We start from the raw sequence: 27,156 nt of genomic DNA, 5'->3' as shown, positions 1-27,156 counted from the left end.
CTTCTTCTCTGTACCTTGGCAGGTAATGGTTTGGAAGAGTAACTTTGATGTTGTTGATTATGGAGAAATCATAAAAGGGCAGAGGCCGCCAGCTGCACTGGCCGATTCGGCCAGGAATCTGGTAAGTGGTTTGGCTGATATGTTACCTTGGGCTCTGTGATTGGGTGGGTACCGGAGGTTTGGATTGGTTACTGGTAAGATCTAATCACGTACCAAATACTATTTGGGTCCTTGTGCTTGATTTGGATCTAGAACGAACAAGGGAGACATAAATGGCTGGTGGGGGGGTGGGGGGGGGGCCTGTTGGGAAGGTGGCTCAGTGGTAGAGTGCCCGCCTCGCATGCATGAGGCCCTGGGTTCGATTCCTCAGTACCACATAAGCAGAAGAAGCCAGAAGTGGCGCTGTGGCTCAAGTGGTAGAGCACTCGCCTTGAGCTGAAGAACTGAGGGACAGCGCCCAGGCCCTGAGTTCAGACCCCACGAGAGACAAAAAAAACAAAAAAAAAGGGTGACAGGGACCTAGTGGGAACTCCCCTGTCCCCCATTTGGGTAGGGGCGGTATTTCTGTGGCACAAACTGTTACAACATTTAGACCTGAGGAAAACAGTGCCAAGCCACAGGACCTGAGCAGGGGGTTCCTAGAGGGTTCAGGGCCTAGTCACTGTCAGGGCAAATGAGAAAGGGCTCCCCCCCACCCCCCTTTGCTTTTACTTCTCCCTTTTAAAACCATGGAGAGGAAGTTCCTCAGCCGCAAGCCATTTTTAGTTACCCTCTCTTGCTAGAAGGACATTCAGTGTTCTTGAATTCAAACGGCGAATATATTTTGACAAATATCTAAGAAAGTTGCTCATGGATACGGCCTCCTTACGTAAAGTCACGTTCGTCTGTAGCTGAAATGAATGTTAAGGGGCGATTGCAGAGCCCTGAGAGTGTCAAGTGTATGTGGTCTCCGGCTGTGGTCTGCGACTCTCCCCTATTGGACCTTACAGGCAGCCTGGCCTCCCCCACAGGCGGAAACTGGCCTGAACAACAGGAAGTGACCCGCCCAAATCCACCAGCAAGTCAAGGCTGTGGCCCAGAATAGAGCAAGGAAGCCTCCTCAGCCTGCCCTTCCTCCATGCCCTGGGCTGCCTCTAGGAATAGATCCAGATGGGTCTTAGAGCCGTGTCCAAGCTTGGGCCTTCTAGTTGACAGCCATAGCTGGGAGGGTTTATTCATCCTTGGCACTTGCTAATTAGCCCTCGGCTTCTGTGTCTGTTGAAATGACGGGCCTGCGCGGTGATCTTGCTGCCAGTTCATCGTCCACCTACAAAAGCCTTTCCAACCGTAAGGTTAGGCTCTTCCAGCGTCCCCGCCCTCTCCCCCACACTTCCTAGTCTGTGGGGACACTTGAGTGGAGCCAGGCACGGCAGAGCCTCCTTCCTGTGCTCCTCCTCCGCTCCTCCTGTATCGTAATGAATGGATAAGACGCAGCTCCAGTTTCTGGGGGTGGGGGGTGGGGAGCACCTGTGCTGGCCCCCCTGAACAGGGCTGAACAAAGTACCCACTGCAGGTGGCAGCATGCACTAGTGTCTGCCTCTTGGCAGTGCTTAGTAAACACCAGGTGGGGTAAATTCCACGTTCTTTTCCTTACAGTTTCTAGGGAAATAACCTTTCATGACTTGCCTCTTGTTCTTTCAGTACTGGTTCCGAGATGGGGTTTGGGGCATCCTTGTGTCTCAGAAGCTTTGGGGTCCAGAAAGTCGGGATGAAGTCATGGGGTAGTGGGGTGAGCAGGATGGGCTTTAAGACGTGGGTGTGTGAACAGCTCAGCTGGCCGTGAAGCAGCCAGTTGTCCCCTTTAGACCCAGATCAGAGCCAGCGTCACAACTCTGCCAACTGAGCATCTCTGTGGAGGGCTTAAATGGGGGACCAGATATGGGCTCTGGAGTCCGGGAAGTAGGTTTGAACCCTGCCATGTGCCCCCCTGTAAAGTACCCTCTCTCTCTCTCTCTCTCTCTCTCTCTCTCTCTCTCTCTCTCTCTCTCTCTCTCTCTCTCTCTCTCTCCTTCTCTCTCCTTCTCTCTCTCTCTCGGGCCTGGGAAGGCGGCTCAATGGTAGAGCGCTTGCCTCACCTGCATGAGGCCCTGGGTTCCATTCCTCAGCACCACATAAGCAGAAAAGGCCAGAAGTGGCGCTGTGGCTCAAGTGGTAGAGCGCCAGTCTTGAGCTGAAGAGCTGAGGGACAGTGCACAAGCCCGGATTTCAGGCCAAAACAAAAAAACCCCAAAGTACCCACTCAGTCCTAAGTCTCTACAGGTTCTGAGGACCTCATATCTATGTAACATGTGCCTGCCTTTGCAGCCTCTCAAGCAACCGCGACTCCTGCAGTCATTCTGCGCTGGCGTCGGGGCTCTTTGCTTGTTAAACCCCTCTGTCTTTCCGTGTATTGTTTTATTCTTTGAAACGGGCTCTCAATGATAGGTAGGCTGTAGGGGTCGTTAACTTGCCATCCTCCTGCCTCAGCCTCCCAAGTGCCAGGAATACAGGTGTGCGCTACCATACCATCACCCTGGCCCTTTGAAGGGCCTGAGTGGATGTGCGGGGCTCCTCTGGACATGCCACAGCCAAACACACACATCATGTGAGACTCTCTGAAGAGGAAAGAGAGCTAGGGTGTGTGTTCTGTGTTATGTTTTGTTGTCAATATACATAACACTAATATAAAATGGGCCATTTTAGCCTTTTTTTGGGGGGGCTCAGTCATAGGGCTTGAACTCTGGGCCTGGGCGCTGTCCCTCAGCTCTTCAGCTCAAGGTGAGCACTCTACCCCTTGAGCCACAGCACCACTTCAGGTTTTCTGGTGGTTCATTGGAGATAAGAGTCTCATGGACTTTCCTGCCCTGGCTGGCTTTGAACCATGGTCCTCAGATCTCAGTCTCCTGAGTAGCTAGGATGACAGGCATGAGCCACCAGTGCCCAGCTCCATTTTAGCCATTTTTAAGGGCATTGTTCAGCATGACCTTAAGCAGATGCAACTGTCACCAACCAGATCTAGAACTTTCATCCTCCCAGACTGAGAATTTGTTTTGTGTGTGTGTGTGTGTGTGTGTGTGCGTGTGTGTGTGCTGTCCTGGGGCTTGAGCTCAGGGCCTGGGCACTGTCCCTGAGCTGTTTTTGCTCAAGGCTAGCACTCTTATCACTTGAGCCACAGCTTTACTTCTAGCATTTTTGATAGTTTAGTGGAGATGAGAATCTCATGGACTTTCCTGTCCAGGATGGCTTCAAGCCATGATCCTCAGAACTCAGCCTCCTGAGTAGCTAGGATAACAAGTGTGAGCCACCAGCACCTGACTACAGTTTTCTTCTTAGCATCTATTGGTAGTGCGAGGTTGCCATGACGATTGCAATAAATGTATATACTTGGAGCAAGTTTACCCTTCAGGACTTGGGTTTTCTTCACTGAAAGTTGGGGTGTGTTCTTGCCTTGCTGCCCAGCGGTGCCCCAAGCTCACAGATAACATCTGAGGTCTAGTGGTTGACCCAGGATCACCTGATTTCTCAAAGAGCCCTTGAACACCACACCCATGACCCCAAACTCATGAGTTGCCCTTTCAGCTCTTTCCGGACCTCTGGCACTGAAGCCTCACACAGCACGCTTAGGCATTTCGAGATTTTTAGGAGGTCCATGGGGCAAAGCATGGGTGCTCAATTCATGGCCAAGAACTTGTTCCGCCATGGCCATCAAAAGCTAGAGGGGGGGCTGGGAAGATGGCTCAGTGGTAGAGCGCTTGCCTCGCATGCATGAGGCCCTGGGTTCCATTCCTCAGCACCACATAAGCAAAAAGAAAAAAGCCGGAAGTGGCGCTGTGGCTCAAGTGGTAGAGCGCTAGCCTTGAACCTTGAGCTGAGGGACAGTGTCCAGGCCCAGAGTTTAGGCCCCACGACCAGACCCCCCCCCCAAAAAAAAAAAAAGCTAGCGGGGGGCCAGGTGCCAGTGGCTCACGCCTGTCAGCCTAGCTAGTCAGGAGGCTGAGATCTGAGGATCACGGTTCAAAGCCAGCCCAGGCAGGAAAGTCCGAGAGTCATTCATCTTCAGTAAACTCAGAAACAAGCCAGAAGTAGGGAGGGCTGTGGCTCCATTGGTAGAGCACCAGCCTTGAGTACAAAGAGGCTCAGGGACAGCGCCCAAGCCCTGAATGGAAGCTCCAGGACTGAGGGGTGGGGGTGGGGGGGGGGTGTCCGCACAGAGCCATAGGGAAGCAGTGGATCACGCTGAGATCTGAAGGATCAAGTTTCAAGGCCATGCCAGGCAGAAGAGTTCACTTGACTCCAACTGCCAATAACCAACAAAAGGTAGGGCTGGAGAGGGCATGGCTCCAATAGTAAGAGTGCCAGCCTAGCAAGCCCAAGGCCCTGAGTTCAAATCCCAATATTGCCCATGAAATATTGCCCGGATGCCCCCCCCCCCCCCCACTGTGCTCACTCACCAGCAGGCCGTGGCACGGGTGACCCTGTGTGCCTTGACAGCCCCTTCTCTCCAGAAAACGCCCAGCCCCTGACCCCTCTTCCCCCCCACCCCCCCTCAACCCCACTTCAGCTCTCAGATCTTGGATTGAAGGCTGCCCTTGAGCCCACTCGGCACGGTCTGCTCACTGCCGAGCTATTTTCAACTTCTGCTTGAGATTCACAGGCTTATTTTTAGGCACATTTCGTGTTGAAAAGCAAAAGCCATTTCCCCCAGCCATTCAGAACGAGAATAATGGGTTCCATTTTTCCCTCTATTCCTGGCGGAGCAAGGCTCGTGGCCAGGAACTTTCTCTGCTCGCAGGGCTGCGGGTGGGCGGGGGGGCGGGGGAGCCCCACATTTACTCCCGGGGACACACCGGTGGTGAGGCTGGAGGAAGGTTGGAAGGGCTGCTTAGGAATGTAAGTAGAGCAGGGAGTTGGAGAGCTCACGCCAACCAGTGTGCAGCAGGTGCTTGAACGGATGTTTTCAGAGTCTGCTGCTTGACCCTCTAAATCCATTCTCCTGCTTATCTGTGCCTTGCGGGGGGTGGGGGGGGCGCACCCCTGAAACCAAAAAGACCCCAATGTCTTGGCCGACCTTGGAGTTCGCATCCCACCCAGAACCTCACCACACAGAGGTCAGATTTCTGTCAACCACAGGAAGCACTTTAGCAAAGCTGCCTTTATTTGTGACGTGCTCTTATTTGAGGCCTGTGGACCATTATGCAATTGGGCAGGAAGGTTGGACGGGGCGGGGTGGGGCGGACGAGGAAGAACGCCGAGTTCTAGGTAATTCAATGAAATTGGAAGAAGCCAAAAAAAAAAGGACCAAAACCACTTCCTGAGTTCTCAGGGTTGGCCTTCTCCTATTCCGACATTAACCTTGAGGGCTTTTCTTTGGCTCCCCTCAACAGTGAGTTTGAAGGAGCAGAGCTCACGTGTGGTTAAAAGAGCTTGGCTTCTGGTTTCCGACCAACCTGAGATTGAATCCTGCCCCAGACCCATGCGGCCTGTTGACCCCCCCCCCGACCCCTGGCTAGGTCTCCCAGGCCCTGGTTTCCTCTACTCAAATAGGGAGAAAAGCCGGCCCCCTCCTTCATGAGATTTCATGAGTGGCATGCCAGAGCAGTACTTGGCATGATGCCTGGCACATAACATGGAAGCACTCACCAAGCTGTAGATATTTTAAAAATGTTCCTTAGTTGTTTTTTTTCTCCTCTGCTGTCCCACTGAGAGGCAGTCAGGGTGACAACATCACCAGGAATGGGAAGATGGGGACACTTCTGGCTCTGAAAGCTACCTGAAGAACGTCCACAAGAGCTACATAGGCCCCTCAGCCTGCTGGGCTGAGCCGAGTGGTGCCAGCCCAGTGCCAAGCGGCTCTCCTGCTACTTCATGTAGGAGGAGTTGTGATTCCCTGTCTGCCTGCATTACATCCTCGGGGCCTTTTCTGTTTTGTGGGTTCACATATGCCTGGCAGCCAGGGTGCTCAGAAAATCCTGGGTTCAAAGCCAGGCGTCATGGCTCACGCCTGTCATCCTAGCTACTCAGGAGGCTGAGATCTGAGAATCACGTTCAAAGCCAGCCCGGGCAAGGAACATCCCCTGAGTCTCTTATCTGCAATAAACTAATAAACTACTCAGGAAAAGCCAGAAGTGGCACTGTGGCTCAAAGTAGTAGGGGCAGGGGGGGAATGCTCAGGGACAGTGCACAGGCCCTGAGTTCGATCCCCAGGACTGGCAAAAAGAAAAAAAAAATCAGTTCAAAGGACATGGGCCAAATTCTGCGGAGTGCTCAGATGGAGAGGCAGGCTCTGACTCTAGGGGTTTGTTGTTGTTGTTGTTTGGTCTGTTGTGGGTCTTGAGCTCTGGGCCTAGGCACTGTCCCTGAGATCTTCAGCTCAAGGCGAGCACTCTGCTACTGGAGTCAAAGAACCACTTCCAGTTTTCTGGTGGTTAACTGGAGATCAGAGTCTCACAGACTTTCCTGCCTGGGCTGGCTTTGAACCACGATCCTCAGATCTCAGCCTCTCCTGAGTAGCTAAGATTACAAGCCTGAGCCACCAAGCACCCAGCTTCTAGGGTTTTGTTGTTATTGTTTTGTTTTCACATTCCCGGACTAAATGACGGAAGTTGCCTTTTAGCCTTGTCAGTTTTGCAGCCCCTGAAGTAGAGCAGTGTGTGGGCAGCGGGCAGGCCATAAAGGGTAGTAGAATCTGCATGTCTGGACTAGAATTCCAGAATTTTTTTTCATTTGAAATGGGGGAAAATCAAAAAAAAAAAAAAAACAAACCCCTTTGCAGTTTCTATTTTCCAGATTGGATAGAAGTATGGCCTATGTGGTATAAGTGTGTTGGATAACACTTGTGTTTATCTTCTCACTGGTTACCATGAGGGGGGGAAAAATCAGTAGATGGTTTCCATGGAGATTATCTTACAATTAGATTCTTTGAAGGGCCGGACATTGCTAGAGGGTTCTGTGAACACTGTGGCTGCCATAAGGGGCTCTCCGTGGCAGCCAAAGGCTGGGGGCTTGGGGAGTCATCTGCCATCTGTGTTGGGAGGTTCCCCAGTGACCCTGGGGCTCAGCTTCCTGTTGGGGGTCTCCCTCGCTTGGCTCATTCCAGTCACTGGGAAAGCATATTTTATTAAAACAGAACCAAAAACAAACAAAAGATGTTCAAACTAGCACAAAAGGCAGTAATTTTAGAAAGGCAGAATAAATGTAGAGTGTGTAAATGACCCTGGATAGACTTGGGGGAGATGTATTGAATACCAACCAGCCAATAATGCCTTACATAAAGCCGGGCGCTGGTGGCTCACGCCTGTAATCCTAGCTACTCAGGAGGCTGAGATCTGAGGATCTCGGTTCAAAGCCAGCCCGGGCAGGAGAGACCGTGAGACTCCTATCTCCAATAAACCACCAGAAAACCGGAAGTGGCGCTGTAGCTCAAGTGGTAGAGTGCTCACCTTGAGCTGAAGAGCTGAGGGACAGTGCCCAGGCCCAGAGTTCAAGCCCCATGACCGACAAAAAAAAAAGAAAATGCCTTACATACTGGAGGCTTTAAACATAAATATGCATTAATTTGAAGAGAAAAAAAAGTACAAATATAACAGCCCACCACATACTCCTCACACATTTCCCAGTCTTATTTCCATCTTCCCCACATTTTTTAGAAGTTAGTGGTATTGGGGATTTTTTTTGTTTTGTTTTTATTCCAGACACATCACTTTACCTCAGATAAGGATTTTTCTTGGTTATATAATAGCAAGGCATTTTATCCCTCCCAGCAAAATGAACAATTCAGGCTGGGTGTTGGTAGCTCACACCTGTCATCCTAGCTACTCAGGAGGCTGAGATCTGAGAATTGTGGTTCAAAGCCAGCCGGGGCAGGAAAGTCGGTGAGACTTCTCCAATAAACCACCAGAACACCGGAAGTGGCACTGTGGCTTAAAGTGCTAGAGCACTAGCCTTGAACAAAAGAGCCGAGGGACAGTGCCCGGGCCCTGAGTTCAAGCCCCAGGACGGACTGACCAAAAGAAAAAGAATTAGGAATTGCTTCATATCAGATAACTGGCATATACGGTAGTCACCTTTGCCTACATGGGGTCAACGTTGTCATTTTGTGCTTTTTGTTCAGATAAACACAGGAGAAGCTTTGGCAAGTGTGTTGCTCTGTCACCTGTGCCACCCCCCCCCCCCCCCAGCCCCATAGTTCTTTTGCACAGCCGCATCTTCCAGAAAAGAGGCTGTGAGACACCCCCTTCCCCCCCCCCCAACCCCGCCCCTCACCCCCTGGTTACATACAGCCTGGTCCCTGGGAAAGCAAAGGGTCACAAGAAGAGGACAGGCCTCAAATTGGCAAGTTGGGCAAGAGCCAGTCTGGCTACCTGTCTTGACCCAAGAGTATGAATTACTGAGCTTCAGAAGTGATGCCCGGGGTACAGCCCCGTGGGCTTCTAACCCTCTCCATTGAACCGAGTGCAAGGAGAGTTTAAAATAGCCGGCCTTTGTTCCCCGGGGTTTTCAAAATTCAACTCCAGTAGTTACAATGAGCTGTCTTCAAGTGGATCTATAAATAAACCGCTACTGTTCCTCTTCGTCACCCAGAGCCTCGGAGTCTCCCCGGGACATCGCTCAGCCGCTGGTTCGCAAGCTAGGCTGACCTGCGGAGTGAGTGAGTAGGGGCAGCAGGCACTGTGTTCATTCCCCTTTAAAAATCCAGTGCCCCAAATATTAAGCCCTCAGGGAAAGAGGGTAGCTTTACCTTGGGGGGAAAACCTGGCTGAGATCCCTGGATCGAGGCCACACCCCTAGCAGTAAGGCCTGCCTGCCTGCACCCCATGAGATCCTGCACATCACATCGCTTTTCCATTGACAAAATTAACAGATCAGTATTCTTCCAGAGTATAGAAGTCATTGCCAAGTGCCAATGGCTTCACACCTGTGATCCTAGCCACCCAGGAGATCTGAGGATCACTGTTCAAAACCAGCCCTGGCAGGAAAGCGTATGAGACTTTATTTATTTTTTTTTTAATTTTTTTTTGGTCCGGACATGGGGCCTGAACTCTGGGCCTGGGCGCTGTCCCTCAGCTCTTCAGCTCAAGGCAAGCGCTCTACCACTTGAGCCACAGCGCCACTCCGGCTTTTTTCTTTTTGCTTATGTGGTGCTGAGGAATCGAACCCAGGGCCTCAGGCATGCAAGGCAAGCGCTCTACCACTGAGCCATCTTCCCAGCCCCTAGACTTTATTTATTTTTGTCAGTCGTGGGCCTTGAACTCTGGGCCTAGGCGCTGTCCCTCAGCTCTTCAGCTCAAGGCTGGCGCTCTACCACTTGAACCACAGTGCCACTTCCAGCTTTTTCTGCTTACGTGATACTGAGGAATCGAACCCAGGGCCTCATGTTGCAAGGCAAGCACTCTACCACTGAGCCACCTTTCCAGCCCTTGGGGACTCTTATCTCCAATGAACCACCAGAAAACTGGAAGTGGGGCTGTGGCTGAAGTGGTAGAGCGCTCGCCTTGAGTTGAAGAGCTGAGGGACAGCGCCCAAGGCCCAGAGTTCAAGCCTCACGACCAACAACAACAACAAAAAGGACAAAGGAACAAATACCCTACAAGAGGCCAGATCTGGAGTGAAATGTGAATGAACCCCCAGTAGGCTTCTGGATCCCCACAGTCCCACGGACTCTGGCAGGAAGAACCCAGAGAAGTTCACATAGGGTACTTGGTTGCTGGTATTTCCCAGTGTTCATTTCTGATCATTGTCCTCTGCTTATGTAAGACGCTAACACGGGAGGAGGAAGATATGGAAATTCTCTGTACTATTTTCTGCTACTTTTCTCCAAGTCTAAAATTAGTTCCAAGCGGTTCTTTTTCTTTTTTTTTTTTTTTTAATCTACAGTCAACCCTTGGGTGGTTGTTTTTGATGGGCTTTTTGTTTTGTTTTGTGTTTTTTAATCAGAATCCTTGATCTTCTCCCTCCCTTGTTATCTTGGGTAAGGTGTTTGCTGTGGGGAGGGGAAGGGGGTCAGTTTTTTGTTTGTGTGTTTGTTTTTGGTCTGGGTAGGGCAGATACTCAGACACACTCGGCTGGTCTGGAAGGTCTGTGGAACTGAACCACACCAGACCCCTCCCTACTGGGAGGCCCTAGCCTGTTCCTCTTACCTGGGGGTAAGAGCCATTCCCATCCCCCCTTCCAGGGCAGGGCTAACTGCTGACCATCCTTCCTCCTCAGCCTTCTATAGAGCAGGTGTGGGGGGGGGGGAATCCTAGAACAACCCCCCCCTCCCCAATCCTGGCCCTACCCCACCCCCCCCGCTCTCCCTTGCTGCTCTCAGTGTGTGATTGTGGCTATGGCAAACGTGGTGGTCTGGAGGGCTCCAGTCCCAAAAGGCTACATTTGCCACATGGTGGTGGCTTTCCTGATTACTGAGACCCTCCAGGGAAGAGGGACAGAGCTCCCTCTGCAGAGGGAGCTGGCTGACTCTATGGTCTTGCTGTCTTCTCTCCCCAGGCTTTCCTCCTCCATCCCTTTACCCTTTCACTAAGTCACATCCCTCCCAGCCCTTCCTGAGGGCATATGTGGACATGGAATAACTTTCCATTTCCTGCCTGCCAGCACATTCCTTTTGCTCTTTTGAAGATTCGGGGTGTATGTATGTGTGTGTGTGTGTGTGTGTGTGTGCGTGCGTGCTTGTGTGTATCTTGGAAATACTTGCCAGTGAAGCACAGATTTAGTTCGTGAGGCAGGGGGAAGCAGCCAGAAGCGAGGCTGTGGCTCAAGAGGTAGAACACCAGCCTTAATCTAAAATTTAAAAAATACATAAAAATAAGGTACTAGGAAAGTGCTCGGCCCCTGAGTTCAAGTCTCAGGACCCTGCCCACGTTGCCTGTACGCTTTGGGACCCACATGGTGGTTGGTCACTCTTCCTCTTAAGGATGTCTTATCAGTTTCCCAGGGTCAAAGGGCAGCCCTGGGGCCTGCAATCTGTGGTGTGGGGTAGCTGACTGGAGTTTCGAGACTGCCAGCTGTGGCCCCAGGCTCTGTCTGGAGCCCTGGGCTCCCACTACCACACTGGCCCACCACCTCATCCTCACCAGGAATGAGAGAGGCCCTTCTCTATGATGTTCATACCCCAAGATCAAAGGCAAGCCCAGTCCAAAGCAAGACACTCAGCCTCCCCTGCCAGCTGGCGAGAATGTGATAGCGTTTGCCAAACAATTAGGCGATTTTGAGAAGCCAGAGTTCCTGGTTGGGCTTGAGGCTATGTTTAGAAGCAGAAGTTTCTTCTTCCTCATGTTGGATTCCAGACCGGAACCCCAAATTATAGGGCAAGTAAAACTGGTAGTGTATTTAGTCTGCAAATAATGTATGGGGAGTCCAGTCCCGGGGTTTCTTGGGAGCTTTGATTTGAGAAAAGGGCCCGCCTCTTCCTGTTGAGAAGCTGAATGTGAAGCTGTGTCCTTTGCCCACTTTGCTCAGCAAGGCCTAGGCTGGCTAGCAGGGGAGCGGCAGCCTCGCGGCCCCAGCTCACCTCTCTTTCCCATCTCTGGCCTAGATTCAATCCACTTCCAATATAAACTCTGCGTGTGTGTCAGTCCTGGGGCTACAAGTCAAAGAGCCTGGGCCCTGTCCCTCAGCTCTTCAGCTCAAGGCTAGTGCACTACCACTTGAGCCACAGCGCCACTTCCTGGTTTTTTTCCCCCGGTGGTCTCAAGGAAATTTCCTGCCCCATCTGGCTTCAAACCACGATCCTCAGATCTCATCCTCTTGAGTAGCTAGGATTACAGTTGTGTGAACCACTGGCACCTAGCTGGCCAACACTTGGTATCAACTCCAGAGTTTCTGTTTTAGGAGCAGGCCAGGCAAAGGACCAGGGTCCAGAGTTAGAGATTTAAAAAAAAAAAGAAGAGAGAAACTTCCATCTTGAGTGTTGATCGGTATCTACTCTACCCACCAGAGTGGGTGTTACGTCAAGTCAGCTCATGACGCGTGTGGTCAGTGTCCAGCCATGTACCTGAGTGGTTAAGGCCGCTCTGCCTATGTCTTCAGCCTGGGGCTTGGCCCACTGGAAATGTATAAGGGCAGGTGTGTTTTTCAAGAGTAGCACAAGTGGGTAGGCATCTAGGGCGGCTATAACTAGGCTTCTAGATGCAGCTGTAACTGCACCCTCAGACTACTTCAGGAGAAGCTTCTAATGTGTGTACATGCACCAGTGCTAGGGCTTGAACTCAGGGCCTGAGTATTGTCCCTGAGATTTTTTTTTTTTTTTTTTTTTTTTTGCTAATACTACCATTTGAGCCACAAGTTCCTCTTCTGGTGATAAGAGTCTCAAAGACTTTCTTGCCCCAGGCTGGCATTGAACCGTTATCCTCAGATCTCAGCCTGCTAAGTGATTAGAATTACAAGCATGAGCCACCAGCACCCTGCTAACCATCCCTCTTTTTTTGTTGTTGTTGTTGTTGGTCATGGGGCTTGAACTCTGGGCCTGGGCACCGTCCCTCAGCTCTTCAGCTTAAGGCGAGCGCTCTACCACTTGAGCCACAGCGCCACTTCCAGCCTTTTCTGCTTATGTGGTGCTGAGGAATCGAACCCAGGGCCTCATGCATGTGAGGCAAGCACTCTGCCACTGAGCCACCTTCCCAGCCCCACGATCCCTATTTTAAAGGACCATCAAGTGTTAATTACCTGAGTCTCACATTCACCTCATAGTCAAGTTCTCCTTTAGCCATCAGGACCTGTGTTTTTCCCAAGTTCAAAGTCAGTGTGCCCTGGAGAGTTTGTGGTTTATGAGATTAAAAGTCTGCCTTGCACTCCGCCATGGTCATCCGGGAATCTCCTTTTCAAGACTCTTGAGGTGGCCAAGGTGAGCATGCCCACAGCAGAGCATCCACCCCGCGCTGGGCTCCCGGATCCATCTTAAGAGCTGGGAGATTCAGAGGAGATGCAGGCCATCTGGGTCGGGGCTAGCTAGGCGCTCGTTACAGCCAGTACAGTTCACCAGCCATGGCACTGGGGGGCTTCGGAGCTTCAGAGTTAAAGGATCCTTACCTCTGTGGCGCATGGGTGGTGGGTAGCGTTTGAGCCCTGGAATTGAGAGGAGTGGTGAGCAGAGAGAGGAGGAAAGGAGCCTCACACATGCATACGGGTTGGTCGGTAGGCCAGCATTGACTCATGCGGTCACGTGTCCTGGCCCTGGAGAGCCAGGCTCAGGTAGATAGGGGCACAGAAGAACACTGATTAAGAGTAGTGAGAGAGGGAGGGGAGGAGAGGGCCAGATGCTTGGAGCAGGGAGAGGAAAGCAGCCCACGGAGAGGCGAGCGAGATCTGGATGGAGGGCCAGCTGGATACGAATGTCTTGCCAGAAGGCTCAAGTTCTCCCCGAAAGGTGGTAGAGAGAGCCCCGAGGGACTGGCAGAACTAGCCCTGACATCACATTTGGAATACCCATTCATGAGGCATAGTAGTTTAAAAGCCTAGTCCCCTTAAAAAAGTTGGGGTCCCTCGAGGCGTTGGCTGGGGAGTGTGGCATCCCTGATAGGAAACAAACCCACAAAGGAGTTTGTGGCCTCTAAAGCCAGAACCCGGGCATCTTGTTGGCCCCGCCCCAAGCTCCCTGGCGCTCTGGACATCAGCTCAACTTGCAAATCAGGAGAAACTTTTCTACCACGTAAGCTTGGGGGTGCAGCTTCAGTGATCGGGGGAGCTGAAGAGCTGTGGGCCCGAAACAACCAGGTGCCACACGCTCCTGGAGTTCTGTTGGCAACGGCCCAACCTGTGGATTCCCGCTCCGACCACACCATCCGACCAGGAACATTCCCCAGACATCTTTTGTTTTCCCTGGGGATCGGGGAATCACCTCTTGGGCAAACATCTCGGGGTTCTGAAGCACCCCATGGGCCCAGCAGCTCATCTCCCCCCATCCTAGACCCCTTCTAACCTGGGCTGCCAGGCACCGATTCCACCCCCTCACACATGGGCTTTGAAAGGTTGGGTCACGTGGATCTGGCCTTCAGGGGAACTTGTCACACTGCTGTCACTCGGGCGTGGTTTTCTCAAGTTTTCCTGGTGGCTTTCTAGGTCATCTTTTGGAGAGGATATTCTTTTATGTTATCCTCAAGGATTTGAATAGACTGAAGGACTTTTGTTGTTGTTGTTTTTCTTCAGCCAGAAGTGGATTTGCCAGCCCCGCCAGGCAGAGTCAAGAGTCTAGAGTCGGTACACAAACCCCAGGAGCCCAGCAGCGTGCCCCAGACGCTGACCAGCACACTGGAGCACATTGTAGGCCAGTTGGACGTTCTCACTCAGGTAGGCCACCGTGCGAGCCGTCCCCCACCCCCACCCCGGCCGTCGACACAGCCTTGTGCCAGCATCTGGACCATTGGAAGGTGACCGTTGGATGCTGGCTTTATCTAGCCAGAGTCTCACTGTGTAGCTCAGGTCAGCCTGAAACTCCTGATCCTCTTGCCTCTTGAGGGCTGAGATTATAGGTGTGCAGAATGACTTACAAACCTAACTACCCTGGACTTATTTTCCAGCTGAATTTAATGAACTAGCAGTGCTTATCTCTGGAATCCTGGTTGTATTTCTCTCTCTTTTTGTTTTTTGGCCCATCATGGGGCTTGAACTCAGGGCCTGGGCGCTGTCTCTGAGCTCTTCAGCTCAAGGCTAGTGCTCTACCACTTGAGCTACAGCGCCACTTCCGGTTTTCTGAGTGGTTCATTGGAGAGAAGAGCCTCACGGCCTTTCCTACCCAGGCTGGCTCTGACCCTCGATCCTCAGATCTCAGCCTCCTGAGTAGCTAGGATGACAGGCGTTAACCACCCCACTCAGCTTGTATTTCTTCATCCTATGCAGCAGTCCCTGGAGCTGGGGCTAAGTGAGAAGACTTCCTGCCCCCTATCACAGGTCAGCAGCCTGTCCAGGGTCCCACAGATGGGAGCCCATGGGGAGATGCCAAGTGTCGGTGGATGTGGGGTGCTGTGGGGCAGGGAAGGCTCCAGGGAATGAGGTCCCACCATTTTGGAAAGCCTGTGAACCCCTGGGTGGGGAGCCTGTGCTAAGGGAGAGCTTGTGAGCAGCATGGAAAGACTTTAAAAAAAAAACCCACTTGAAACCCATCAGAAAGCCGCCCAATGTTCTTCACAGCCTCGTCAAGTGACAGATCAAGAAAGGTGGAATCAATTAGAACTTTATAGGATAAAATTGGAAACTAAGTCTGAGAAGACAGGTTAAAAATAGCTTCACTGGATCCAGAGAGAGTATAAGACTTTAAAAAAAAAACAACACATTTCCTGTCGCTGGGGGGGGGGGGGGGGCGGCGCATGGAAGGTTTGTTATGTGTTAGCAATTAGGATGGTAGTAACTGCAAGCAGCCCGTGTCTCAGCCTTAACGAAGACTCTTCTGTGACCTGTGACACCCCACACCGGACTATCCCCACCCCCCACTCCCCCCTTTACATATCACCCCTCCACACTGTCCGACAGCACCTCTGCATTCCTCAGTGAAGCCAGATGTGTTCTCACGGACACCTGGATTCATACCCCCCCCCATGAGACCATTAAAGCTCCACCCACTTTGGTGGGCATTCATCTCACCATGCTCTCTTGGAAGAGGCTCAGCTGTGCGTAGTCTTTCAGGCTCACCTTCCTCTCCTGGCCTTGCTTGGAACTCTAGCCGAGGTATCCCAGACAACAGCCAGGCCAGGGATTTCAGGTTTCCTCACCCCCTCCACGCCCCCCTCCCACCCCACTCCTTGACCCTCAAAGTCCAGGTAGAAGGTTCCCTCCATACGCACGCATCCACTGAGTTCTTGCCATATGCAGACCTGTGTGAGACCCAGTCTGCCCTCCCAGCTCTGCAGACCTGGATCTGCTGGTGATAGAGCCAGACATCGAAGGAGGAGCAAGACAGATTTGGGGGGGAGAAAGGGGGACCGATGTCTCGGGGAGCCCAGCGGGCCAGGTCGAGGAGGCCTTGGACACTCCGCAGCTATGTTTCCACACATCTACCTGTCGCCGTGATCTCGTGAGATCAGTGTAGGTCAAGCATCTCAGGAAGGGCCAGGCCTTCCCTTGGCCCCCCCATCCCATCTGCCCTGAACCCAGACGACGAGGCCCCTCTATTGTGGCTGAACCCAGGAGTGGCTGGGTGTCACTGAGCAATCTAGACAGAGGTCCTTTTCATAGATGCTAGAAAGCCAGCAAACTGCCTAAGCTGCTCTCTGTGCATAAGCTCATTTCCCCATCGTCTTCCACGGCTTTCTCCATGATCGGTCAGAGGCCAGCATTTCTGCCTCACGAGTGACGGTTCTGGTGGTGTCTGCGAATCGGAAAGGTCCTAGGCCTTCCTAAACGGGAAGGTTTGGAGTGTGGCAATGGTGGACAGTGTCCCAGAGCCCCGAAGGCCGCCGTGGGGCCTGGCGCAGACCCAGCTAGCAGCTTGGCGGTTTTGCCTCCAAAGCCCACAGCAAAGTTATTTTTGACTCCGGTTTCACATCTTGCTTGCTTTTTAAAAAATACTGAGCCATGCAATCTTGCTCCAACTGCTTTTTTATGGCACCCAGCGCTTTTCAGGCTGGCCCCAGCCTGCGTGTGATGTCACATTCAGGCTCCTGTGACTCATGGAAACTTCCGGGCTCCAGGACTCGAAATTCACAGAGTGGCAACAAAGCCCACCCTCGTTTGGGGGGGGGGGGTGGGGGGTCTCTTTAACAAATGTCTAGGTCACCAAGCTCTGTTGACATAGTTGATCAAGGTCAAGGATTTCGCCTGTTTGACTTGGTGTTCTAAGGCCTCCCTTTCTGAGATTCTCTCAGTATCCCTATTTGAAGGGGGCCGCCCACGCGAGGTGGCCAGCTCCCCATCAGTGGGGAGGCTGGGGTTGCTGCACCCCAGGCAGCTGCGGCCAAGCAGGGGACCACTACTTGGGGATCAGAGGTCCTATGCCAGGCCGGCATAGCCATTGTTTTATTTACTTATTTATTTATTTACTATAGGTCCTGGGGCCTGAACTGTGGGCCTGGGCGCTGTCCCTCAGCTCTTCAGTTCCAGCCTAGCTCCCTACCCCTTGAGCCACAGCACCGCTTCCAGCTTTTTCTGCTTCTGTGGTGCTGAGGAATCGAACCCAGGGCCTCAGGCATGCAAGGCAAGCGCTCTACCACTGAGCCACCTTCCCAGCCCATGGCTAGCCATTGTCTGTGGAAACACACTCCAGATTTTAAAGTAATACCCGGTTTTTGACCCTCCGAGGTGCACCAAAACATATAGGATAAGTCCCCCCTTGTAGCCTTCCCCATTTCTCTACTCGGGAGGCTGAGATCTGAGGATCACGGTTCAAAGCCAGCCTGGGCATGAACTTCTGACTCTTATCTCCAATTATCTGCCAAAAAAAAAAAAAAAAGGAAAGAAAGCCAGAAGTGGAGCTGTGGCCCAAGTGGTAGAGTGCTGTAGCCTTGAGCAAAAGAAGCTCAGAGACAGCATCCGAGCCCTGAGGTCAAGCCCCAGTACCAGCACCCAGAAAAGAAAAGGAAGAAGCCCTCTGTCCAGATCAGCACTTGCTAGCTGGGGTGGACCGCCTCCATCCAGAGTGAACTTAGCCAGTCAGCCACAGTCAAGTTCACAGCCACAGAACCCTCCCCCTTTGGGGACTTATTTTCCCCTTTATCAAAGAGACCGCTTCCACATTAGCATCTTATGCACGGGCTCGTGTGGCTCTGCCCTGGAGAGGTACATGGGAAGCTGTACCTTGCCAAGTAGCAGGGCAGGGGAGCATGTGGCCACCCCTGCTCACCACGCTCCAGAGCTGGCTCGTTTGCTACTGCCCGGGGGCCGGGTGGCGGCTCCCACGGGGGGAATCTGGCAGAACACTCGTGCTTTCCATTTTCTACCCCGTCTGCGGTTGTGTGGCGAGAAGCACACCACCCCCACCCCCTCCAACAAAGCCCCCGCCTTCCAGCTGGGCCCCAGCAGCTGCGGTTACCTCTGGAGCCTGGGAATATTCACGGTGGGTCGTTGGAGATTACTGGGGGGGGCTGGAGGATGGGGGGGGCGGAATGAGGCTCACACAGGAACAACTCACTTGTGAGAACTTGAGGTGAGGGAACTCTAGGAAAGTTCCAAGAGACCGCAAGGGGCCTGTGAGTCCTCTACAGGTGGCCCCCAAACAGGCCTAGGAGGCCCGGTGCTCTCCCCCTCCCTCCTCCCCCCCCCCCCCCCCCCCCCCCGCTCCCCTCAATCAAGCACCTACAGCCAGGTCAGGCCTGAACTTCCCTCTGCTCACTCTGATCCAGAAAGCACTTCTGTGGGTATAGATGCTCATCAAACCCACGTCAGCCTTGGCTGAAGGGAAGAAAAAGAGAGCAGGATTATTGAGCTTAACACAGCATGGAGTTGGGGGAGCGGTTCTAATCTAGACCTAGCTGGTGATTCCGGAAAACTGGATCATGGAGCACCTCGCAGGGCAGAGGAAGCCTGTGCAGATTCTATGGAGCAGAAGGCAGCAGCCATATCTGCCCAGCTCCACAGGTGTCCCCGGCCTAGGACGAGCTGTCTGGCCTGGGGTAACCATGTTCCTTGGGGTCTTGGTGTGGATGGTTCATGAGATCAGCCTCTGAAGAAATGGGAGGCAGAGCCAGGCACCGGCAGCTCGCGCCTGTCATCCAGCTACTCAGGAGGCTGAGAGCTGAGGATCATGGTTGAAAGCCAGCCAAAGCAGCCAAGTCCATGAGACTCCTCTCTCCAGTGAACCACTAGAAAACAAGCGATACAGCAGTAACCTGGAGAGAAAAAGCTCAGGAACAGTGCCTAGGCCCTGAGTTCAAGCACCATGACCGACAAACTAAACAGAAAGAAGCAGGAGGCAGAAGGTGGTGTGGGATTGTCACCCCACACTTAGCTCTAGAACCAGAACACCGCAGAACACTAGCATCACACACCTTGTCTCCCAGGTCACCTAGGTCTCAGGCCTGTGTTGGCTGGGGCCTGCTTCAAGTCCTCTCTGGATATGAGCTGCCACCCGGCAGGTTCCAGAAGCCTCTGGTTGTTACAAGTGGTGGTGCGGTCCCACATGTTTTTGGGGGGTGGGGGCCCGTAGTTGGTCTTGAACTCTGGGCCTGGGCGCTGTCCCTCCGCTCTTCAGCTCAAGGCAAACCACTCTACCACTTGAGCCACAGCGCCACTTCCAGTTTTTCTGAGTGGTTTTATTGGAGATAAGAGTCTCACGGACTTTTCCTGCCCAGGTTGGCTTTGAACCATGATCCTCAGATCTCAGCCTCCTAAGTTGCTAGGATTACAGGTGTGAACCACTGGCGCCTGGCTTTTTTACACACACACACACACACACACACACACACACACACACGCACACACACATACCAGTTTCTCCTTTTAAGGCAAGCAGTGTGCTATACAAGCTATGCTTATTTATTTAAAGAAGGATTTATAAAGAAGGCAAATTAGCCAAGATTCCTTAATCCGGTAGTAATCCACTGGTAGAAAATACTGTTTTATGTACTTCCCAAAGAGAACTAATCCTCAGCCCCAGGGAGTGGGGGGCTGGGGAGGCAGAAATGGCGGGGAAATGTTATCTCCCTGAGATAATGGGAAACAGAATCTGGGACCCACAAGCTCAAGGAGCACAAAGCTTTCTTCGGGTTTTGTCCAGCCGACTGTGGGCTCATGGGGAATGCTTAAAGATGAGCCCCAGGATTGCAAGGAATCTCTTGAGATACTTCCGTTGTGTGGCCCAGATGGGTGCGATCCCAGGCTCTGTCAGTGTACAGGATCCTTCGTCAAATCAGACCTGAGATGGGAAAGGGCGGGGCCAGGGCTCTCCTCCATTCTCAACCCACTTTGATCTGCACTTCCGGCTGAAGCCAGGAGGCCTCGTCCCTCCCAAGGCTAGCTGGCCGGCTCTGGTCCCTCCTGGCCTCAGCGAGGGTAACTGCTCCTCAGAAGCCAGGCTCTCTACCTGTCCTCTGCCCCCCCCCCCCCCCCCCCCCCGTGCTCAGGCCCCAGCGTTCCGTCCGTCAGCACTGGGTGCGCACACTGGTGCACGCGCATACACCAGGAGACAAAGCATCCACTGCCATGTCTTGATAGCTCCCAAGACCCCACCAGCCAAGAGACTCCCCCTTTCGTGCATCTGTTTTGGATCTTTAGAATCCGAGTGAAGTCAAAACCAAGCCACGAGGGAGATGGATTCCACATTTTCCCCTCTTTGCAGTGAAGCCAAACGCAAGTTAGGCTTTGCACAAAGCACCACGGAGATAAGTGTGTTGAGCCCATGGCCATCTCCAGGGACGTGTTCCCCAGTGGTGGAGTAGGGTGACTGTGTATCCCTTCCCTTTGACCCAGAGCAGTTGGAGGGGGGCCCTACCCTTTGTCCCCCGAACTTTGATTTCCTGTGTTTGTGGGGAAGGGAGCTGGCAGACCCCAGCTCCTCCAGGAGGCTCAAATCAGCCACAGTCCTGGAAATGATTAACAGCAACTTTCCATCACCGGAGAACTAAGAAGCAGCCAGACCACCATGCGCCCCAGTGGTTCAGACCCTCCCTCCGACAGGACGACAGGCCTCCCTTTTAGGGACTTCAGTGAGCCCCGTCTATGCCTTTTAGCTTAGCTCTCAGCACAGCCAGGGCAACAGCTGTGGGAGTCACCGTTGCCCACAGTTGCTCTGAAAAAAGAGACTGGAGACAGGTCAGATAAAACTTGCCCAGGGCTGAGTCGGCTAGGTTCATAGTCGACTTCAGATCTGAACCCAGGCCATGGAGCGTGAGCTCTCCCCCCTTAGGAATTGCTCTGGCAGCATTTCTGAGGTCTCGTGCCCGTGCTGGGGAAGGGGGAGAGGGTCCCAGGCCCCATGCATTGGCTAGGGTCCAGGGGGCATGGGGGGGCTGGGGAGCCAGAGTGGGCCCTTCGGAGATCAGTCGGGGAGTCTGACTTGGACAAGACAGGGGAGAGGACACAGAAGAAGCACTCTGCCTTCCCAGAGTGCTCAGCGCCCAGCATTTGCCCAGACAGCAGGAAAGGAGGTGACCCCGGTGGAAGGGCAGGCAAGCAGGTACACATGGTACTGACAGGGCAGCCTCCCAGCTCACGTGCTGATTGGACAGCGTGTGTCCAGACGTAGCCCAATGGGGCAAGGGGTCTCCTCGGCAGAGCCCCACCTCCACCATTGCCCTCTCCCAGGCCCCTCCCTGGCTTACCATCAGAACCGTGCCTAGGCGGTCTGTGCCAGCCCAAGACAGCTGCAAACCCCTCTCCCCCCCCCCCCCCCCGCCATGCCTCTGCCCCCCAGCCAGATCCTCGCGAACATGTGTCTGGATGTCAGCTCCCTGGCCCAACCACCCCGTCTACCTCCATGCCATCTTCCCTCCTGGGGTAGAAGGAGGGGAGCAGGGGCTGCTGGGAAGTTCTGCCCTGGGCCTGGACGGGAGTTGGGGGTGCATGGGAAGGGGAGGGGTTGAGGTAAAACCAGCACACAGGGAAGTATTTGTGAGGATCTAATTGGGTGTCCAAAGTGGTCCAGGATCTCAATTCCTAGTAATTTGGCGTCTGTCTTTCCCCTAAGACATCATTCACCGTTAGAAGTGATAGAGCAGCCTCTCCTCCACCATCTTTCCCTGCCCAGCCACGCTAGGCCAACCACATTGCCCTCAGTGCCTTTGTACCTGCTGTCCCTGGGAACCCACTTCCGATCCACCCACCTTGCATTGTCCCTGTTGCTGCCGGAGGTGGCACTTCGCTGATCTGCCACCCCAAAGCAGGTGTGCTCCATTGGGGGCTCAGTCCCCATGGGCCTGACACACACCCGGTTCTGTTCCCTTCACCTCCTCCCCAAACACAGAAGCGTCAGAAGAAACAGGTGAGACTCAAAAGGGTTGGGAAGCGCAGGCAGGAAGGGAAGCAGCTGCTGAGGTCTGAGGGAAGTGAGCCAGCAGGACCACGGGACAGCTCAGCGGAGAGGCCCAGGGGTAGGTGTCCCCCAGACCCCAGCGTAACCAACTTGCTGATTTGACTTTGGACTTGATTTTTGGTTTGTCAAGCTTGGGGCTTGAACTCTGGGCCTGGGCGCTGTCCCTCAGCTCTTCAGCTCAAGGCGAGCGCTCTAACACTTGAGCCACAGCACCACTTCCAGTTATTTGATGGTTCATTGGAGATCAGAGTCTCATGGACTTTTCCAGCCCAGGCTGGCTTTAAACTGCGATCCTCAGGTCTCAGCCTCCTGAGTAGCCAGGATGACAGGCGTGAGCCACCAGTGCCGGGCCCTTTGTTTTGGTCAGTCTTGGGGCTTGAACTCAGGGCCTAGGCGCTGTTCCTGACTGAGCTCTCTTTCGCTCAAGGCCCTTGTACTTTGACCTACAGCACCACTTCCAGTTTTCGGGTTTTCTGACGGTTCATTGGAGATAAGAGTCTCACAGACTTGGCCTGCCCAGGCTGGCTTCGAACCATGAGCCTCAGCTCTCAGCCTCCTGAGCAGCTGGCATGAGCCACAGGTACCCAGCAGCTTTGGACCCTTGTCTCCTTCCCTGTGACGTGTAGAGAGAGCGCATCCCAGGCCGGGTACCAGCTAGCTGGGGCCAACACTGGGCAGGAGCTGGGCTTGGTTCCCAGAATCCTTCATGACCCGGTGCAGGAAGGAGGTGCAGGGCAGAGTGGATCAGAATAACCTCATGCTATGTTTTGCCACTGCAGGGGGGGGGGGGGGGGGATGGGAGGGTGGGGTCTCGCGGGAACTCAAGATGAGTCATGATGGAGCCCCACGGCCCCAAGCTCATGGACCACTGGAGCTGCCCAGCCACGCTCCCAGGTTTCCTCAGTTCCTCCATCTTGGAAGTTCATCTGGGCAGAGCAAGTCCCTCCTTTGTGCAGGGCCCCCCTGGACTCCCCCTCCCCCCCCACTCCCCAACATACACCCTGTGCTCTGGGCTGTGACCCCGGTATACAAGCCGAACCCAGCCAGGCATGAGCTTTCCCCATTGGCACCCGTACTCTGACCGCGGCGCTTCCCGGGCGCCACTTGGAGAAGGGCCTTTCTCGAAAGTTCCCCCTGACTGGACAGTGCAGGAATGGCAGGCTCTCCAGCCTGGCCAGCACAGGACAAGGAAGGCCTGTGGCAGAATTCCCTAGGCGGTACCTAAAAGGGGAGGGGAAGAGAGTCAGGGGCAGCCGACATTTTGAGGCCCGGCTGGGCACCCCTGGGTCATGCTGAGCCCTGGGGAGATCAATGGCTGCCCTGGTCCTTTGGTTGGTGTGGACACGTGTTTACCTGTGTCCTTTATATTTGGAGGACCCTAGAGTTTCAACCCGGGGCCTTGCGCTTGGTAGGCAGGTGCTCCACTACTTTCCTTGTAGTTGATTTTTTCAACTACACCGGTGCACTGGCCGGGCACCGGTGGCCCACGCCTGTCATCCTAGCTACTCAGGAGGCTGAGATCTGAGGATCACGGTTCAAAGCCAGCCCTGAGACTCTTTATCTCCAAAGATCCACAAAACAAAGTGGTGCTGTGGCTCAGTTTGGTAAAGCGCTTGCCTTGAGCAAAAAGAGCTCAGGGACAGCACCTACACCCTGAGTTCAAGCCCCATGGCCAACAAAGAAAAAAAAAAACCACAGAGGAAAAGAAACTCCACAGGCTGAGCTCACAGCAGCCTCGAGTCCCTCGTTTATCTGTCTGTCCATCCAACCATCCAGCCATCTGAGAGGCTAGGTGGAGAGTGATTTTTGGCTTGTGAGTTTTGCAGCAGCTAGTGGAAACTTCCAGAAGTGCTGCTTAGCCCAGCTAGGCATGACAGCTGGCATGTGCGGTGGGCACCTTCCACCTGGGCATGGTTGGCCTTTGATGGCAAGACCTCACTGGGCTCAGGGGACTCCGAGCCCAGCCTGGAAGTGTATGTGGGGAGGCCCGAGTCGTACCCCCTGGGATACGCATGGTCTCCAGTTATTCACCCAACAAAAAAGCTGGTTCTGGCCGGGCGCCGGTGGCTCACGCCTGTCATCCTAGTTACTCAGGAGGCTGAGATTTAGGATCACAGTTCAAAGCTAGCCTGAGCAGGAAAGTCCTTGAGACTCTTATCTCCAATGAACCACCAGAAAACCGGAAGTGGCGCTGTGGCTCAAGTGGTAGAGCGCTGGCCTTGAGCTGAAGAGCTGAGGGACAGCGCCCAGGCCCAGAGTTCAAGCCCCACAACCAACAACAACAACAAAAAAAGCTGGTTCTGTGCCAGTCTAATGCCAGGGAATGACCAGGGGCCGAGGGGCTTGCCACCTGCTTTCCCTTGCCCTGCCCTCTAGAGACCAGGAGAGCAGAGGCCAAGGTTTCCCCCAGCATCCTGTTTAGAACCCAAATTGGAGCCAGGCACCAGTGGCTCACGCCTGTCATCCCAGCTAATTGTGAGCTGAGGAATCACAATTCAAAGCCAGCCCGGGGAAGACAAATCTGAGAGACTCTTAGGTCCAGTTCACCAGCAAAAAGCTGGAAGTAGAGCTGTGGCTCAAGTGGTAGAGCACTAGCTTTCAGAAAAGAAAGCCAAGGGAAAGCAGGAGGTCCTGAGTCCAAGCCAAAGAAAGGGAAGGAGGGGGGGGAGGACCTGTGATGGGAGGAAAAGCGGGGGGGGGGGGGGGGGGGAGCTGGGTCCTGACCCAGACGTCCATCTGTCTTGCAGACAGTGTCCATCCTGGAGCAGCGGCTGACGCTGACAGAAGACAAGCTGAAGCACTGTCTACAGAACCAGCAGCTAATCATGCAGAAGGAAACACCGTGATGGGGCAGGGGGGAGGGCAGGAATCAGGAGTTCACTCGATTGGGGGGGGGGGGCCGGGGGGCGGGCGGCAGCCGGCCAGGGATCTGTACCAGGAGACTGGGGTAAAAGAACAAAGGGAATGGGCTCTGTGAGGATCACCTGCAGGCCCGGGATCCCACAGCTCTGCTCTCCCGCCCCCACCCCACCCCAAGCAGGCCTGGCCCTGGAGAAAGGACGCTGGAGGCGGGACCGCGCCTGGACGGAGGCTTCTCATTGGCCTGTGTTGTCACGCGCCTCCCAGCCCTGCCCCCTGGCCTTTCCCACGGCTTGCAGAACCCACGGCTCTTGTCTGGAGGATGGGCCGAGTTGGCTCCACTTCTGACAAAGCCCCACCGTGGGCCCTTCCATCCCAGTGGAGTCTGTTGGGGGAAGCAGCTCCGTGGAGCAGGTGGTAGCCACACCACCGCCTTGCTGCCCCCTGTGCGTGCCGTGGGGCCTGGCGACCGAGTGTGGACATTAAAGCTGACTTTACGGCTCTTGTTGCAAGAATGGCTGGTTCTGAGCGAGACTTCACCTCACCACCGTCCCCAGGGCCTGCTGTTAGGCTGTGTGGGCAGAGCAGCAGCGTCAAGATTGTTTTTGTTGGTTTGTTGGCCAGTCCTGGGGCTTGAACTCAGGCCCTGGGCGCTGTCCCTGAGCTCCTTTTGCCCAAGGCTAGTGCTCTACCACTTGAGCCACAGCGTCACTTCCGGCCTTTTCTTTGTCTGTGGTACCGAGGAATCCAACCCAGGGCTTCAGGCATGCTAGGCGATCGCTTTACCACAAAGCCACTTCTCAGGAGGCTGAGATCTGAGGATTGTGGTTTGAAGCCAGCCCCCGGCAAGAAAAATCCATGAGACTTTTTTTTTTTTTAAATCTCCGTTGAACCACAAGTGGAGCTGTGGTTCCAAGTGGTAGAGTGCTAGCCTTGAGCCAAAAAAACAAAAGCTCAGGAATAGCTCCCAGGCCCTAAGTTCAAGCCCCACCACGGACCAAAAACAACAAAACTCTTAACGTTACAATATGCATATATGCATATCCAGTTTAACTTGCTGATACCAAGTCCTCTCTGCCAGATCTTAAGGGCTCCAAGAGACATTGCGGGGGGGGGGGGGGGGGGGGGACGGGACAGGGGACAGCCCATCCCCGCCCCTCCTCCCCAAGTGGCCACGCCCACCCATAGCTGGCCTGTTCAAGGGTCTCTGTCAGGAAGCCCAGGCTGCCGATCCTGGGGCCTCTTGTATGCTGACTCATCTCCTGGCTGGTTCCCTTCCCCAGCCCCCCCTTCACGCCGCCCCCCCCCCCCCAAGCTTCGTCAAGCCCAGATTAAGGGCATCCTGTACTGGTGTCTCCTGGTGGATGGGTCGGTGACCCCTTGCCACAGACAGGGAACTACCTGTGCTGTCAAACCCTGTCCCTGGAGCCAGCACAGACTTGGGGGTAGGTGTCCGTGATTACCCGGAATCCCGGAAACCCAGCCCACTGAGCAATCCAGAAAGCCCGTGAGTCACCCCAGCCTCGGCCCGGCTCCCCCATTAACCCTCTCTTCCCCACTGGCGCCGGCTCCAGCCTTCACCACTCTTGTGCGTAGCCATTTAGAAGGGACCAGAAGCTTCCCGGTGGTTCTCAAAAGTCCCCCCCCCCCCCGCCTCCACCAAGCCCCCAGCCATGTTTCCCTGGGCACTGTGGGCTCACCCTCAGCCTTTCTGGATAGTGTCTTCTAGAAGCTTCTTCCTGACCCATGAAAGGTCAGAATACAAGAACCCTCCTAGGATCCTATCTGTAGAGCAAACCCAGGCAGCCACCGGGGACCCCTCTGCCCTCACCCCTGCCAGCCATGAGAAATCTGTGCTAGGACCAGAAACTGTGGCAGAAAGGAAGTGGTGCTTCCTACGACTTCCTCTTGTCAGCCTCCTCTTTCTGGAAGTGGCGCTGTGGCCCAAGTGGTAGAGCGCTCGCCTTGAACTGAAGAGCTGAGGGACAGCACCCAGGCCCAGAGTTCAAGCCCCACGACTGACAAAAGAAAAAAGCTTGTCAGGTAACTCAAGTTCTCTCCACTTTGAAAGCTACCCTGATGTCCTCTAAGCTAAACTTTCTTCACGGTTAGACACCACTTTCACCCTCCACTACCCTTTCCAATCCAGCCACAATAGCTCTTTACTCTTTCCGCCCCAGGGCCTTTGCACCTGCGGTTTCTGCTGCAGGGAATGCAAGACTTCACCTGGGAGGTGTGGTGTACTAGCTGATAGCAGGGGACGCCTCAGGGCTGCCGGGAGATCTGAGACAATTCTCACTTAGCTCCCAGAGCTGTTCTTGTCGCCACAGGGCTGTGACCTTTTGCCCAGGAAGTAGGTACTCCATTGCTTGGGAGAGGGAGGTCCGTTG

General features: G+C 54.0%; 1 protein-coding gene across 2 annotated transcripts in view; it reads left to right on the top strand.

Moving 5' to 3' along the window:
* The window catches only part of Poc1a (POC1 centriolar protein A), a 47,458-nt gene extending 22,677 nt beyond the window's left edge, over window positions 1-24,781 (top strand). For both annotated transcript variants that reach the window (XM_042665993.1, XM_042665995.1), the window contains 3 exons: window positions 23-121; window positions 14,158-14,298; window positions 24,655-24,781. In XM_042665993.1, the coding sequence (XP_042521927.1) occupies window positions 23-121; window positions 14,158-14,298; window positions 24,655-24,753 (339 nt within the window). In that variant the 3' untranslated portion in view covers window positions 24,754-24,781. The remainder of the gene's footprint in view (window positions 1-22; window positions 122-14,157; window positions 14,299-24,654) is intronic.
* The last annotated feature ends 2,375 nt before the right edge of the window (window positions 24,782-27,156 follow it).

This window comes from Dipodomys spectabilis, unplaced genomic scaffold (genome assembly GCF_019054845.1).
Source record: "Dipodomys spectabilis isolate Male_0828 unplaced genomic scaffold, ASM1905484v1 ptg000360l, whole genome shotgun sequence".
Lineage (NCBI taxonomy): Eukaryota > Metazoa > Chordata > Mammalia > Rodentia > Heteromyidae > Dipodomys > Dipodomys spectabilis.
The sequence above is the reverse complement of the archived record's forward strand: the minus strand, read 5'-3'. Positions and strand labels throughout refer to the sequence as shown.